The sequence below is a fragment of the Cebus imitator genome, unplaced genomic scaffold (genome assembly GCF_001604975.1).
Source record: "Cebus imitator isolate Cc_AM_T3 unplaced genomic scaffold, Cebus_imitator-1.0 Scaffold53, whole genome shotgun sequence".
In the NCBI taxonomy this organism is placed as follows: Eukaryota; Metazoa; Chordata; class Mammalia; order Primates; family Cebidae; genus Cebus; species Cebus imitator.
In genome coordinates, this window is record NW_016107368.1 from 2635293 (window position 1) to 2651107 (window position 15815).

The window sequence follows — 15815 nt, forward strand, 5'->3', positions numbered from 1 at the left end:
CTGGTCTTGAACTCCTGACCTCAGGGGATCTGCCCCCTTCAGCCTCCCAAAGTGCTAGGATTACAGGCATGAGCTACTGCGCCCAGCCCCACTGTATGTATCCTGTCAATACTGCTCACTGACAACTTGAATAAAATTGTTTTTTCTTTAAATAAGTAGGGAGAATGAACATTGAGAAGGAAACAGTATTTGCTATATTAGGACTATCAAAATAAGTCCATGTACTCGATAAAATGCTATTAAATTAGAAAAAAAATACCAAATATAGTCAATTTTCTATTTTAACAAACTAGATCACTCAGGAGCTATTTGGAAATGCCTTTTTGAATATTTGGTGTATTGATGTTTTAGAATACACTACATATAAAATGGTATAATAAGATTTTCAGGACAGCTATAGCCATAAATGCTTATATTAAAACAAAAAGGCTAAAAATTAATGAGCTAGTGGCCCAACCTACAAATGAGATACTGATGAAGCATTTATGCCTTTTGTTCTCAGTATAAATTACTGTGTGGCCACTCAGTTAAGAGCTGAGGCATCCTAACATTGATTACATTCCTACAGCTTCCTCTATATAAGTTCTCTCATGTATAAAGGGAGAAATCACTGAAAATTTTTCCAAAATTAATACTCATGGGTATTGCAGCCAAGGAACATTTCCTATCTTTCCTAATGGAAGAAGTATCACTGAAAATTTTCTCTCATCCTTTATCTTAAGAAGTTCTGGCTGGGTCTGGTGGGTCATTCCTGTATTCCCAGCACTTTGGGAGGCTGAGGAGGTAGATTACTTGAGCCCAGTTGTTTGAGAGCAGCCCTGGCAACATGGTGAAAACCCATCTTTACAAAAATGGGGCATGGTCATGCATGCCTGTAGTCCCAGCTACTTAGGAGACTGAGGTGGGAGGATCCCTTGAGCCCTGGAGATAGAGGTTGCAATAAGCCAAGATAACACCACCACAATCCAGCCTGGGCTCAGATGAAATCCTCTCTTAAAAAAAAAAAAGTGGCTGGGCATGGTGGCTCAGACCTGTAATCCCAGCACTTTGGGAAGCCAAGGTGGGGGGATCATGAGGTCAGGAGTTCGAGACCAGCCTGGGCAACATGGCGAAACCCTATCTCTACTAAAATACAAAAAATTAGCTGGGCGTAGTGCCAGGCGCCAGTAATCCCCACTACTTGGGAGGCTGAGGCAGTGAGGCAGGAGAATTGCTTGAGCTGGGGAGGTGGAGGTTTGCATTGTGCTGAGATTGTGCTACTGTACTCCAGCCTGGGCAACAGAGTCAGACTCTGTATTCAAAAACAGTAGTTTCTTTACACTGAGTTAGGTTTCTAAAAAATGTAAAAACCTAATGGAATTCATTGGTCTTTCTGGTATGAATCTTCTTAAAAACTGAGAGAATATTCAATGCTTTTATATCTTACCAAACCACATTGTCTTGTGCTTAGTAATATGACTGCTTGTGTTGTTGGCTTTTCACACTTTGTATACTCAACATACTCCTCTGTTGTATGGTTTCTGAAATGTGACTTCAGGAATGAGTGTGCCCTGAACGCTCTTCCATTTTGATGCCACATATAGGGCTTCACCTTATTGTGAGTTGCCACGTGACTCCCTGGAGCCATCACCAAAGGCGTTCCCACAGCTACTGTGTTCCCTGGGCAGCTCTCCAGTAGGTAACTTTTTAAGTAGGGGGAAAGAGTTTGACCTCAAGGTTTTACAACAATACGGGTTACACTCATTAGGTTTCTCTCTGCAGTGAGTTAACCTGTGGGTTATTGAATGCTACTCCATGTTGATCAGGTTAGAAGGTGAAGGGTTGGCTGGGTGTGGTGGCTCACACCTGTAATCCCAGTACTTTTGGAGGCCAGGATGAAAGGACTGCTTGAATCTAGGAGTTGGAGACTTGCCTGGGTAACATGGCAAAACCCTCTCTCTAGTTTAAAAAAAAAAAAATTAGCCAGGCGTGGTGGCATGCACCTGTAGTCCCATTGCTACACTGCAGGCTATGGCAGGATGACTTGAGACCAGGAAGTGGAGGTTGCAGTGAGCTGTGATCACACCACTGCACTCCGGCCTGGGTGACAGAGTGAGACATTGTCTCCAAAAAAAAAAAAAAAAGAGACACAGGGTCTGCTGAAGGCTTTCCTCCACTGATTCCATGGCAGACTTCGCAGATGGTTCCCAGTGTCTGCTGTTTATACCTCCTGGAGTCTTCTTCCAAACTGTATCAGGATTGGTGTGTGTGACCAATATAACAGGGACATGAAAACCTATCTATCTTTCTGAAGCTAGGTCATAAAAGACATTATGATGTATTGGCTTCTTTAGATAACTGGCTTTGGGGAGAACTTGCTGCCATAAAGAAACTTAGCCCTGTTGAGAGGCCTACATGATTTGGAAGTGTAGATCCCTTAAAAACAGCTAGCATGAACTTGTCAGGCATGTGAGTGAGCCGTTTTGGAAGCGGACCTTCCATCAGGACAAATGCTGGATGATTATGGTTCTGCTGACATTTGGACTGTAACCTCATGCGAGATCCTGAAGAACTACAGAGCTATGTTGTTTCTCAATTACTTACAAAAATTGTGACAAGTTTTGTTGTTGGAAGCCACAAAATTTTGGGGGGTAATTTGTTACACAGTGGGAAGTAATTCCTATATCTGGTCGGGGTTCTCTCATGTTATCTGAGGATGAAAGATCAACAAATGCTTTCCCCACAGTTTTTGAATTCACAATTGTCTATTATGTATTCTCTTATACAAAGAAAGGTTAGAGTTAGTAGCAAAGGATTTCTCACAATGATTACATTCATGGGGCTTTTCTCCAGTGTGCGTTCTCATGTGTTTCTTAACTGATGAGAGAACATTAAAGGCTTTTCCACAGTAATTGCATTTATAGGGTTTCTCTCCATTGTGTACTCTCCTGTGTACTGTAAGAGAAAATCTATGGGTGAAAGATATTCCACACACATTACATTTGTAGGGTTTTTCTCCAGTATGAGTTCTTAAGTGTTGTGTCAGATTTGTGCTCCTCGTGAAAGTTTTCCCACAATCGTGACATTCGTAAGGTTTCTCCCCTGTGTGAATTCTACTGTGGAAAGAGATGACCTTGTGTGGAAAGCCTTTCCACACTGATTACATACATAATGATTCTCCCCCGTATGAGCTCTCTTGTGGCTTGTGAAGACAGACAGAGTGCGGAACTTATGAAAACGCCAGTTACATTTGTAGGGTTTTTCTCCAGTGTGAAATCTCCAGTGCATTCTGAGGGATGAGGAATTAATGAAGGCTTTCCTACAGTCACTGCATTCATAGGGCTTCTCCCCATTGTGGATTCTCTTATGAATAGTAAGGTAACATCTAGTCCTGTAGGATTTACCACACTCACTGCAGTCATAGGGTTTTTCTCCAGTATGAATCCTCTTGTGCCGTGTAAGGGAAGATTTTGAGCTGAGGACTTTAAAACACTGATTACATTTGCTGAGTTTTGCTCCAAGATGATTTGTCTCCTGTTGATTAAGAGATGACCAGTAAGTACAATTTATAATATTTTTAGCACTGAATACTGTCATGGGTCCCTCTCCCAGGAATTCTGTTGTGTATCATGGTATTAGAATTAATGTTTTTGCCACTATGAGTGTGCTGGTACATGGCTTCTGTCAGTTTGATTCATAGAATTTAAAAAAGATGGATTCTTTCTACACATCTTTATCATATTCATAGTGCATTTTTCTAATAAGTTTAAGGCTAATTTTTCTTTTTTTTGTTTTTGTTTTGGAGATGAAGTTTCGCTCTTGTCACCCAGTCTGGAGTGCAATGGCATGATCTTGGCTCACTGCAACCTCCATCTCCTGGGTTCAAGCGATTCTCCTGCCTCAGCCTCCCAAGTAGCTGGGAGTACAGGCTTGTGCCACCATGCCCAGCTAATATTTTTGTATTTTTAGCGGAGATGAGGTATCGCTATGTTGGCCAGTCTGTTCTCAAACTCCTAACCTCAGGTGCTCCACCCACCTTGGCTTCCCAAAGTGCTGGGATTACAGGCGTGAGCCACTGCGCCCGGCTATTTTGTTTGCCAAATACCCAATATCTGACTCAGACTACTGGATGTATTTACTTGTGGGACTTCTGAAAGAGTTTGGGGCTAATGCTTTTCTCCAAATTCTAAATGATTTCACAGTATCTCTCCAGAGACACTATTTTCTCTTGGAAAAATGACACTTTCCCTTAATAACTATTTAATAAAGCCACTCTTTGTGGCTTTTCTCGTGTAGAGCATTCTCCTACCATGAAATGCCAGAAACCACCCATGTTAGTCTTACCATTTTCGTATTTCTAGATTGTTCTTTTCGAAAAACATGTAGCTTAGAAGGTAACCCGCTGGCTTCAAGTGGAGTCTCCACATCTGAAACAAGTTAAAAAGAAATTTAAGTTGATAGGAAAGTGGCAATTTTAAGTTGATGGTGAAATGGTAAAAATGCATATATGAGTGAAGGCAGAATCTGAGACAAGGGCTTTTGAGAAGGCATTCAACAAATGGGATAAGGACGTGAAAATTTTAGGCAATGTTTAATCAAGATTCTAGCAAGATAGAGATTGATGTTGGCAAAACGAAGAAACTGTCAGGAAGGCAAGGTGGACTGAAACTGCTCAAAGAACTCATAGGAGACTTACATTTAAGAAGAAGAGACGTGTCCTTTTTTTTTTTTTTGAGACGGAGTCTGTCGCCTGGGCTGGAGTGCAATGGCGCAATCTCAGCTCACTCCAACCTCTGCCTCCCGGGTCAAAAGATTCTCCTGCCTCAGCTGTTGTACCCAGAGCAAGTTTAAAACAGAAGCACCACACTGAGTTCGTTGAGAGTCTGTTTAATGCCGGTGTCCAAGAGTCAGCTGTTGCTCAAACCTCTCAGCCCCGAACAAAAGGCAGACAACGTTTTTATACCTTTGCGGGGTTAGGGGGTGGAAGACAAATTGTTACAGAAGCAGAAAGAGCAGGTTAGGGGAGGGGGGACCTAACAACAAAGATTCTATTTAAAGTTGTTTGTCAAGCAGGATGTGGGGTAGGCAGTGACACTGCTGCAGGTACAGGATATGTGGGCCAGTGGGCCGTGTTTCTCAGAAAAACAGGTTACAAAATACCAGGTGCCTCAGGCTACAGAGTTTCAGGAACAAAGTGCTCTACATAGCTCAGGGTGGTTAGAACGGAGTTAACAGGATTGCTTAAAATGGAGTCACCATAGACAGGCTAGATTATGTCACTGGAATTCACCTCTCCAAGGGCCAGCTCTGAACCCTGTGTGAATTAGAATGGCCAACCTTTAACGTGGGATGGCCGAACACAGGCCCTAACATGGTCCAGGCAGTTTGAAGGGTAGTCACAAGAAACCCAGGTCACCCCAACCAGTTCCTGTATATTGATCAGTAGCTAAGGCTGGTCCTGAACCCACCACCGTGGCTGCAGTCCTGCACAGCTCAAAACCCTGCCTCTAAGGTACTCAACCATACTACTCGGTTGCCACCCTCTTCACCTCGGCCCCTCCAGTCCTGCCCCGTCTGGGGAGGACAGAGGTCTCCCCCTGATCCTCCCTCCGCTCTACGACCCCGTTGTTGCCCATCGTTACTTTTCCTGTACCCCCCAATGCATCACCACCTGTGGGCTCCAGGCTTTGGCCACAACAGGAGGTGGAGGCTGCTCCCCTCCTTCCTTTGAGGGAGGCACCGCCTCCGGCTGGTGGTGAACAATCAACCCCATTTTTGGTTTATGTCCCATTTTCCACCTCTGATTTACATAATTGGAGAACTCAGAACCTGCTTCTGACCTCCTGGTGGAATCCATACTCCAGACTCATTGTTCTACTTGGGATGACTGTCAGCAAATCCTCCACTCTTTTTACTGCAGAGGACAGCGACTGTATCTGAAGGGAAGCAGGGAAACACTTCACCTCCACTGGCCAACCTGAAGAGGAGGGCAGGAACCGGTTGGAGGAAGTTTTCCCCTCAACCAGACCAGACTGGACCCTAACTCGGCGGGGAGAAGGGCTTTGGACAACTTCCACCAGTATCTTCTCTCAGGTATTAAGGGAGCTGCATGGAAGCCTATGAATTTATCTAAAACCACAGAAGTGGTCCAGGGGACCAATGAGTTTCCAGGGGCGTCTCCAGGAGGCCTGTCATACTTAACACCCCATTTGATCTGGCTGCACCCAAAAAAGAAGCGCTTTAAATTTGGCTTCTGTAACTCAGGCAGCCCCAGACATCTGGAGAAAATTACAAAAGCTGGAGGGATTTGCTGGAATGAGTATCACATAACTTTTAGAAATAGCCCAAAAGGTGTTTGTTTGATAACAGGGAAAAACAGGCAGCCCAAGCTGCTTGTGACAAGGCTTCCAAAAGACAGGTAAAAATTTTGGTGGCTGCCCTCCAGGAGGTACAGGGAAGACCCCTTCCCCAACAAATCAACAAAAAGAACAAGGGCCGTCAGTTGGGGGCCCGAGCACTGCTCCAGTGAAAAATAAGTGCCCCAAAAGACAAGGAACCGAAAAGAAAACCCAAAAAATTGCTAGCCTTGGAGGAGCTAGATTGATAGGGCTGGGGCTCATTCTTGCTTGGCCCCCAGGAGCCCATGGTCAGCACCACAGTATGGGGTCACCCTGTAAAATTTTTAATTGAAGCTGGAGCAGAATGCTGAGTATCAAAAACACCTTTGGGCCAGGTCACCAATCACAAAAGGAGCAGTTCAAGGGGCCACAGGGACTATCTGCAGCTACCCAGAAGTAAACCTAGGCCAGGAAAGAGTAACTCATTCCTTCTTGGTAGTTTCGGAGTGCCCGTATCCCCTAATGGGAAGATATCTACTCCATAAACTGCAAGCCTCTATCTCTTTCTTAACCTGAGGAACTCATCTCAACTTAGAAGACCAGGATTCATCAACTACCCACCTCTTACTGACCACCCCTGTGTCAGAAGAATACCTCCTGGTTTTAAACACCCCAGCCATAGCCTCAGAAAACGGCTCACTTATGCTGGAATTAGAGGCCTAGTTTCCCCACTTTTGGGCGGAATCAAACCCCCTGGGACAGTGGAGTTGTTGGCTACAGCTCTACTGGTACAAGTAAAACAGTATCCCATGAGTCAAAAAGCCAGGGAAGGCGGAAGTCCACACATACAGTGGCTACTGCAAAGCGGCCTGGAATACTCCATTCCTGCCAGTAAAGAAGCCTGGCACCAATGACTATTGGCTGGTCCAGGATTTGCAGGATGTTAACAAGCAGTCTAGTCACTGTTCACCCAACTGTCCTGAACCCATACATCCTCCTCAGCCTGCTCCCGCCAAACCATACAGTATACACTGTTTTGGATCTTAAAGGACACCTTCTTTGCCATCCCCTTGGCTGCCAGCAGCCAGCCAATCTTTGCTTTCAAATGGACAGATCCAAACTCAGGAGACACCACCCAACTTACTTGGACCCACTTATCCCAGGGGTTCAAGAATTCTCCTACCCTTTTTGGAGATGTTCTCCAACAGAACCTAGTGCCTTTCTGAGCCAGCCATCCAGACTGCACCCTTCTCCAGTATGTAGATGACTCACTGCTGGCCACGGAAATGGCCAACAGCTGTCTACAACATACAAAAGACTTGCTGTGTCTCCTCCAAGGACTTGGATACCAAGTCTCAGCAAAAAGGCCCAAGTCTGCCTCCAGAAGGTACTTTTACTTAGGATGTGAACTCACCAAGGGAAAGCGAGCACTTTCCAATGCTCGAAAACAGGCTATCTTGCAAATTCCAACTCCTACCACAAAAAAACAGTTGTGGAAACTCCTGGGGGCAGCAGCGTACTGCCGCCTCTGGCTTCCAGGGTTCACAGAAATCACAAAGCCCCTCTACACCGTGACCAGTGGAAGTAGAGAGCTGGTTTACACTGAGACAGAGGAACGGGCCTTCCAGAACTTCAAAAGGGCTCTCACTGAAGCACTGGCTTTGGCACTCCCTGATGTGTCAAAACCTTTCCACCTGTTTGTCCATGAAAACAAGGGCATGGCCAAGGGAGTCCTCACCCAGTCCCTGGGACCATGGTGGCGGCCAGACACCTACTTATCAAAAAAATTGGACCCAGTGGCTTCAGGTTGGCCAAGCTGCCTGTGGGCAGTGGCAGCTACTCCAAGTTTGGTCCAGGAAACCGGTGTTAACCTTGGGCCAAGAACTGACCCTTACGGCACCCCATGCAGTGGCAACTCTGCTCAGGAGTGCCTCGGGAAAATGGATGTCAAACTCACGGATCTTACAGTACCAAAGCCTGCTACTGGACCAACCCAGGCTGACTTTCCATCCTGCATGCTGCTTGAATCTGGCAACTTTGCTCCCAGACCCAGACTTCTCTGCTCCCATTCATGACTGCCAAGAAATACTTGAGGTCACTAAGACCAGTAGGCCAGACTTGCAAGACACCCCTCTGGACCAGGCAGACGCCACTCTGTTCACCAATGGAAGCAGTGCCGGTGCAGCTATCACAACAGATACCAATATTATTTGGGCCCAAGCACTACCGGATGGCACCTCCGCACAAAAGGCTGAACTAGTAGCCCTTACCCAGGGCCAAAGACAAGCAAGTAAACATCTACAATGACAGTCGGTATGCCTTTGCTACTGTACATGTACATGGGGCCATATACCGGGAGAGGGGATTACTTACCTCTGCAGGAAAAACTATCAGAAACAAAGAGGAAATCCTGGCCCTGCTCGAGGCCACATGGCTTCCTGTCAGGTCGCTGTAATCCACTGCAAAGAACACCAGAGAGAAACATGAGTATTGCCTGGGGAAACCAGAAGGCAGACTCTGCAGCCTATGAAGCAGCTATGCTTCCTGTCACCCCACTGACTCTGTTGCCAGTCGTATCCTACCCTAGCCAGAACTGCCCAACCATCTAACATATTCTCCAGAGGAAGAAAAGCAAGCATCAGATCTTCAGGCCAACAAAAACCAAAATGGATGGTGGATCCTGCCGGACTTGAGAATCTTCCTGCCTGAGTCCCTCGGACAGGCCCTAGTTGGCCAACTTCATTCCACCACTCACCTGCGAGGAACCAAGTTGGCTCAGCTTTTATGGGGTGCTTCAAAATCCCCCACCTTCAGGACTTTACTGACCGCTTACAGCCGCATGGCCTGTGCACAAGTAAACGCCGGGCAAGGTCCCAAACCTGAACTGGACCGCTGCCTCCGAGGATGCAGCCCAGGAGAAAGGTGGGAAATAGACTTTACAGAAATAAAACCACACCGGGCAGGATCTAAGTATCTCCTGGTGATGGTGGATACCTTTTCTGGATGGACTGAGGCGTTTGCCACTCGAAATGAAACTGCATCCACAGTAATAAACATAAATGAAATCATTCCCCGGTACAGGCTGCCAATTGCCATTGGGTCAGACAACGGTCCAGCCTTCACCATGTCCATTACTCAAGTGGTCAGTAAGGCACTAAATGTCCAATGGAAACTACACTGTGCCTACAGGCCCAGAGCTCTGGACAGGCTGAACGCATGAACCGAACTTTAAAGGACACCCTTACAAAACTCATTCTGGAGACTGGCGAGAGTTGGACAAACCTCCTTCCCCTCACACTCCTTAGAACTAGATGCTCCCCTTATCGGGCAATTCACCCTGTACAAAAATAATGTTTGGTAGAGCACCACACATTCTACCAAGGCTGAAGGATGTCCATTTGGCAGAAATCTCTCGTGCTAACCTGTTACAGTACTCACAGTCTCTCCAACAGGTACAGGACTTTATCCAGCCACTTGTTTGAGAAACATACTCGACCCCTACTTCTGACCTGCCTACATCGGGTCATCCCTTCCACCCAGGAGACCTCATGTATATCAAAGTTCCAGAAGGAAGGACTTACCCCATCATGGAAGGGACCCTACACCATGATCCTAGCAACCCCAACCGCCTGAAGGTTAACAGTATCCCCATCTGGATCCACTGCTCCGGCGCAAAGTCCACTACGGAGACTCAGCAAGCAACACGGGTCCCTGAGCCAGGACCTAATCCCTTAAGCCTACGAGATTAGGGCAGTCAGGTCAACTTAGAGGATTAACTCTGTGTGGGACAGCATCCCCTTCCAGGTAGTATTACTGACCACTTGTCCTGTGTGGAAGGAGATGTGCCTCTCTGGGACCCAACACTGGTGCGTGGTGATGGGAGCGGAAATGAGAGAGAGCACACCTATTCCCTCTAGTCTGCCCTAATCTCGGAAGTCAGCCTTCTTTTCAGTTGGGGCTCCCAGGGTGACCTCGGGATACCTTGGCTGGGATGTGGGAGATCTGACAGTGAGGAAAAGGAACTTACTGAAGTGTCCAGGAAACCCCTCAGGTGTAAACTGCCAGCAAGCAGATGAATATTTCTGCCCATATTGGTCCCGTGTAACCCTAGCCACCTATCACGGGGGACCAACAAAATCTTCAACCCTCTCTTTAGCCTGTGCTGCCCGTCCAAAAACATGCTCTATGGGATCCTCTAACCCCCTAAACCTACTATCCACAATCCCTTTGCCTTCTTTTGACCATGGGGATGACCTGGGGACTCAGGCTACATGTAACTGGATGGGATCTGGGAACTGCTCGTAATCCAAAAGGTCCTTACCTACTGGAGACTGCCAAAACCTACTGGGCCATAATGGACTTAGGGGAACCTATGTTCCAGCCCCATCCCCAGTTAAAAATTTCAGCCGGCCCACCCTGGGTGGTCTCTAGGCTCGGGCCTAAACCTCATCTAGCCCCAATTCTAATGTATATCCTTGCTGACATGCATAAGCTTCTAAATACCACCCAACCCGAACTGGCTCAAGACTGTTGGCTGTGCCTAAAGAAAAAACCTCCATACTATATGGCAGTAGGAGCAGAAAAACCTATCCCACTTGAATCTCCTCCCTGCACAAAGCCTTCCCGCTTACTCACTCTAGGTTATATTGCGGGAAATGTATCCTGCTTAATCATCTCTGGATATAACCTGTCTGCTTTTCCCTTTCAGACTACTTGCAGTCAGTCTTTACTCACTGTTATGAACTCCTCATTGTCCTGTCGAGCTCCCAATGGCATCTGGTTGGCCTGCACCTCCAGTCTCACCCGTTGCATAAATGGAACAACTCTGAAGACAAGGCCCAAACTGTGTCTTGGTCCATGTACTTCCCCAAGTATAAGCGTACAGCGGACCAGAAGGACGCCTCCTCTTCAGCCCGCCGGACTACACTCCAGGTTCAGCCACAGGGCCCCGATTCTAGTGCCTCTCTTGGCAGGACTTGGTGTAGCAGGCTGCACTGCCCTGGGGACTGCTGCTTTAATCCAAGGAGAAACTGCACTGGTGTCATTCTCCCATCGCATTGATACTGATCTAGAAGAAATTCAGTCAACCATAAACATGCTGGATGCCCAATCAGATTCCCTAGCCAAGGTGGTGCTTCAAAACCACTGAGGTTTAGATTGTTTCTGTCCCAAGGAAGACTCTGTGCTGCATTAGGGTAAAGCTGTTGTTTCTATGCCAACAAGTCTGGAGTCATCAGAGATACTCTCCAAAGAGTCAGGGATAACTTAGACAAACGCTGCTGAGAGCAGAAGAGTAATACTCCCTGGGATCAGGCACTGTTTAACTGGAAGCCCTGGCTCACGACCTTGATCACCAGGCTGGCAGGCCCCCTACTTCTCCTTTTAGGCCTAACTTTTGGACCATGCATACTAAACTGGCTCCTAAAATTCATTAGGCAGCCCACAGCCTGTCAGCCTCATGTACCTCAGAACCCACTACCATCCTGTAGATGACACTGAGGAATCCATGATTTGATTCTGCCAAAACATCAGTGGGGAATGACATAATCTAGCCTGTCTATGGTGACTCCATTCTAACCACCCTGAGCTATGTAGAGCACTTTGTTCCTGAAACTCTGTAGCCTGAGGCACCTGGTATTTTGTAACCTGTTTTTCTGAGAAACACGGCCCACTGGCCCACATATCCTGTACCTGCAGCAGTGTCACTGCCTACCCCACATCCTGCTTGGACTTTAAATAGAATCTTTGCTGTTAGGTCCCTCCTCCCCTAACCTGCTTTTTCTGCTTCTGTAACAATTTGTCTTCCACCCCCTAACCCCGCAAAGGTATAAAAATGTTGTCTGCCTTTTGTTCGGGGCTGAGAGGTTTGAGCAACAGCTGACTTTAGGACACTGGCATTAAACGGACTCTCAAGAAACTCTGTGTGGTGCTTCTGTTTTAAACTCGCTTTGGGTACAGCACAGCCTCCCAAGTAGCTGGGATTATAGGCACGCACCACCATGCCCGGCTACTTTTTTGTACTTTTAGTACAGACAGGGTTTTATTGTGTTAGCCAGGATGGTCTCGATCTTCTGACCTTGTGATCCACCCACCTCAGCTTCCTGAAGTGCTGGGATTACAGGGGGGAGCCACCGTGCCCGCCCAAGACATGTCTCTTTTTTTCTCTCTCCTGAGGCCAAAGTAAAGTATGAGATGACAGGCTGAAAGTTAAAGTAATGAAGGTACGTGAGCCTCAGACCAAACGTTCTTGGCCTTGTTGGGAAAAGGGGCATTTATGCAGTTCTCTCCCTGATATTTCCTAATGTATTATAATACTCCCAACTTCTCACTCCCTGGCCAGACCTGTTCCTCGCAATGATTTATATCCACCTGGTGCTCACCTGGTCGGGTACCTGGGACAATTCCTCTCTCTTCGGTCATCAATTTATCTTCTTGCTCCAAATGGGAGATCAGACTAGGTTTATCAACTTGGTTCCCTGTACATGGAGAAAAGGCACATGATGTAGGGGTCTGTGCAGCAGATAAGCTCCCCCATGAAGTTGAAATCAGTACTTATGAAGGTGAAGAGGTGTGACTTCAGGAGCAGAGGAATCATTATGCCAAAATTGAATATATACAGTAACCCTCTTTCACAAAAATTTTAAAAAAAGAAAAAAACTCACAAGCCTCCTCAGTCAATAGCTAGGGTGGCTGCAGGATAACTGGTCCCGGGAGCCCCAGTACAGGTTTCAGTACAGAATTTGAAAGCCCAAGATTTAACTACACAGAATATACCGTCAGTGTGGGAAGCCGAAAAGTTCCCCTTCTTGTTAAAGAATCAGTGTGCTAATAACTTTGTTAAGCCCTATCCTAGGTAGGTGTCGGAGATGCCATGCTTACAGGCACGTAGTACATTCTATGTCATTGTACTTTAACCAAGATATCTGCGCTGGATGTGCTCACAGGCATGTCCCAGCTCTCTGTTGCTTTTACCTAAGTTTTAAGTTGTTAGCCAATTGGGTTTTAGTTTAGATTGTGAGGTCTGGCTACAGCCAAAGGAGATCAGACATAGCAGTAAGGACAACCCCAAAGGTGTGAAAAATAAATCTGTGTGTTTTCCTCTGTTCATTGTATTCTTGTGGCACGATGGCTAGCATGGGTACCCTTTCCTGCAGTCCAGGAAGTAAAAACTGCATTGCTGAAGAATCCTTTGTCTCAGTGCTAATTTTTCTTTGCGGCACCGAGCATCTATTTCCAACAGTCAGGTCAAGAAGTAAATCTTCATTTCATGGGAACAGCCTGAGACAGGCAGCTCCATGAGGGTGGGGACCATGTCTGCTGTATTCTTCACTGCACACCCACATCCTAGCACAGACCTGGGAACACACGTGCTTAAGAAGGACTTAAAAGAAGTGATGTCAGTGAAAGTAGTGGAGACTAGGAACTCCAAAACTCCATCCCTTCGCAGAAACAGTAAGTAAATGGGGCAAAACCAGAATCAACTTCATTGGAACTCTGGAATGTTATCAAAAGTTTATGACCACAGGAGAATGCCTAATCAAGACAAACAGCTGAATCTGGGTAAGAGGGATTTGTGACATTTTAACTGACTCTAGCCACATACTCTATTCCCCATTTTGCCTTGGAGACAACTGTATTTCTAGTACTAAAGGTGGCACAATGCACCTTATTCTAAAACTGTGGGTGGTTGTTTGTTTTGACTGTCTGGTGGCTCCCTGATGTGCTGGGTCAAAGGGCTTCCCTTTAGTTGTGTAACTCCGAACTCCCACAGGTCTGAAGAGGCTGTACCTGTGGAAGCTGGAGGGTAGAGAGGGAAGTGTGTCGCAGCACATCTAAAGGCAGATACATTTAGCCACTGCTGAATGGGGCAGGGAAAACTGAAGCAAACGAAAGACTAAACCAAAAACCCTGGGAGAAGTGGAGAACAAGATGCGCTGGGGAGCAGGGCGTCTTTCCACACGTTCCTCACCCCCACCAACAAGATGGAGTCTTGCTCCGTTGCCCAGGCTGGAGTGCAGTCACGTGATCTCGGCTCACTGCAACCTTCACCTCCTGGGTTCAAGCACTTCTCCTGCCTCAGCCTCCTGAGTAGCTAGGATTACAGGCATGTGCCACCATGCCTGGCTGATTTTTTTTTGTATTTTTAGTAGAGACAGGGTTTCACCACCTTGGCTAGGTTGGACTCAAACTCCTGAGCTCAGATGATTCATCCCCCTTGGCCTCCCAAAGTGCTGGGATTACAGGTGTGAGCCACTGCGCCCGGCCTCCACACATTCCTAGAAGGCCATGCACATATCCAGGGATGAACACATGCTGAGAAAAGATCTGAGAAGGCACCAAGCCCTCACCTTTGACCTCCAGGCTCTGCATAAGCAGGAACTGAAGGCTAAGGCAGAGTTGTAAAGTGCTTTAGCTGAGTGTTGAAGGCATGCTCTAACATATAATTCAGATCCATCGACAAAGACTAGTAATCTTTAGGGTTTCAGGTATTTAAGAAAATCTCTGACAAATTAGTCACAAGCTGAACATTACGCTAACAGAACAGAGACTTCAGTGGCCACACATAACAAATATGGATATGACAAAATTAGTGCAGAAATGTCACTAAACAAAAGAAACAATACCAAGTATAAGAAACCTTGGGGATGGGAAAATCAGGTTTACAGAACTGCCATATTGTCATATTCTGAAAGTAGTTTTCAGCAAATAAATTATGAGGCACATAAACAGAAATGAAACTGCATTATAGGAAAAAAAGAAATGAACAGAAATTGTCCCTAAGGAAACCTAGTCATTGGATTTATTAGGCAATAACTTCAAATCAACTATTTCAAATATGCTCAAAGAGTTAATGGAAATTGTGTACAAAGAACTAATGGAATCAGGAGAATGAATTCTCACCAGAGAAAATCCTAAAGAGATGGAAATTATAAAAGGGAGCCAAACAGGAATTTTAAAATTGAAAAATATAGTATCTGAAATGAAAAATTTACTAGAAGGGATTCATCAGAAGACTTGATCAGGAGGAAGACACAATCAGTGTGAACTTGAAGACAGGTCAGTAAAGATTGCTTGATCTGTAATGCAGAAATTAAAAAGGGAAAAAAAAGAACAGAGCCTAAGAGACCCAGAAGACATCATCAAACATCCGAATACACATAACGGGAGTTGCCACTGGAGAGGAGGCAGAAAAAGGAGCAGAAGGAATATAGGAAAAATAGGTCAATCACGGTAGCTCACACCTGTGTTATAGTACTTTGGAAGGCTGAGGTGGTAGAATCATCTGAGGTCGCGAGTTTGAGACCAGCCTAGCCAACATGATGAAACCCTGTCTCTACTGAAAATACAGAAATTAGCCAGGTGTGGTGGTGTGCGTTTGTAATCCCAGCTATTCAGGAGGCTGAGGCAGGGAGAACTGCTTGAACGCAGGAGGTGGAGGTTGCAATGAGCTGAGATCTTGCCAGTGCACTCCAGCCTGTGTGACAAAGCAAGTCTCTG

General features: G+C 46.2%; 2 protein-coding genes across 2 annotated transcripts in view; one reads left to right on the forward strand and one right to left on the reverse strand.

Moving 5' to 3' along the window:
* The window catches only part of LOC119471226 (endogenous retrovirus group S71 member 1 Env polyprotein-like), an 18817-nt gene extending 5313 nt beyond the window's left edge, over positions 1-13504 (forward strand). Inside the window, exon 2 of the mRNA XM_037738382.1 lies at positions 5900-13504. Within this exon, the coding sequence (XP_037594310.1) occupies positions 10561-11466 (906 nt within the window). The 5' untranslated portion in view covers positions 5900-10560 and the 3' untranslated portion in view covers positions 11467-13504. The remainder of the gene's footprint in view (positions 1-5899) is intronic.
* The window catches only part of ZNF557 (zinc finger protein 557), a gene marked incomplete at its 5' end in the record, with an annotated part of 19539 nt that continues 6398 nt past the window's right edge, over positions 2675-15815 (reverse strand). The window contains 4 exon segments of the mRNA XM_017528270.2: positions 2675-3102; positions 3105-3513; positions 4324-4406; positions 12698-12793. Of these exon segments, the coding sequence (XP_017383759.2) occupies positions 2735-3102; positions 3105-3513; positions 4324-4406; positions 12698-12793 (956 nt within the window).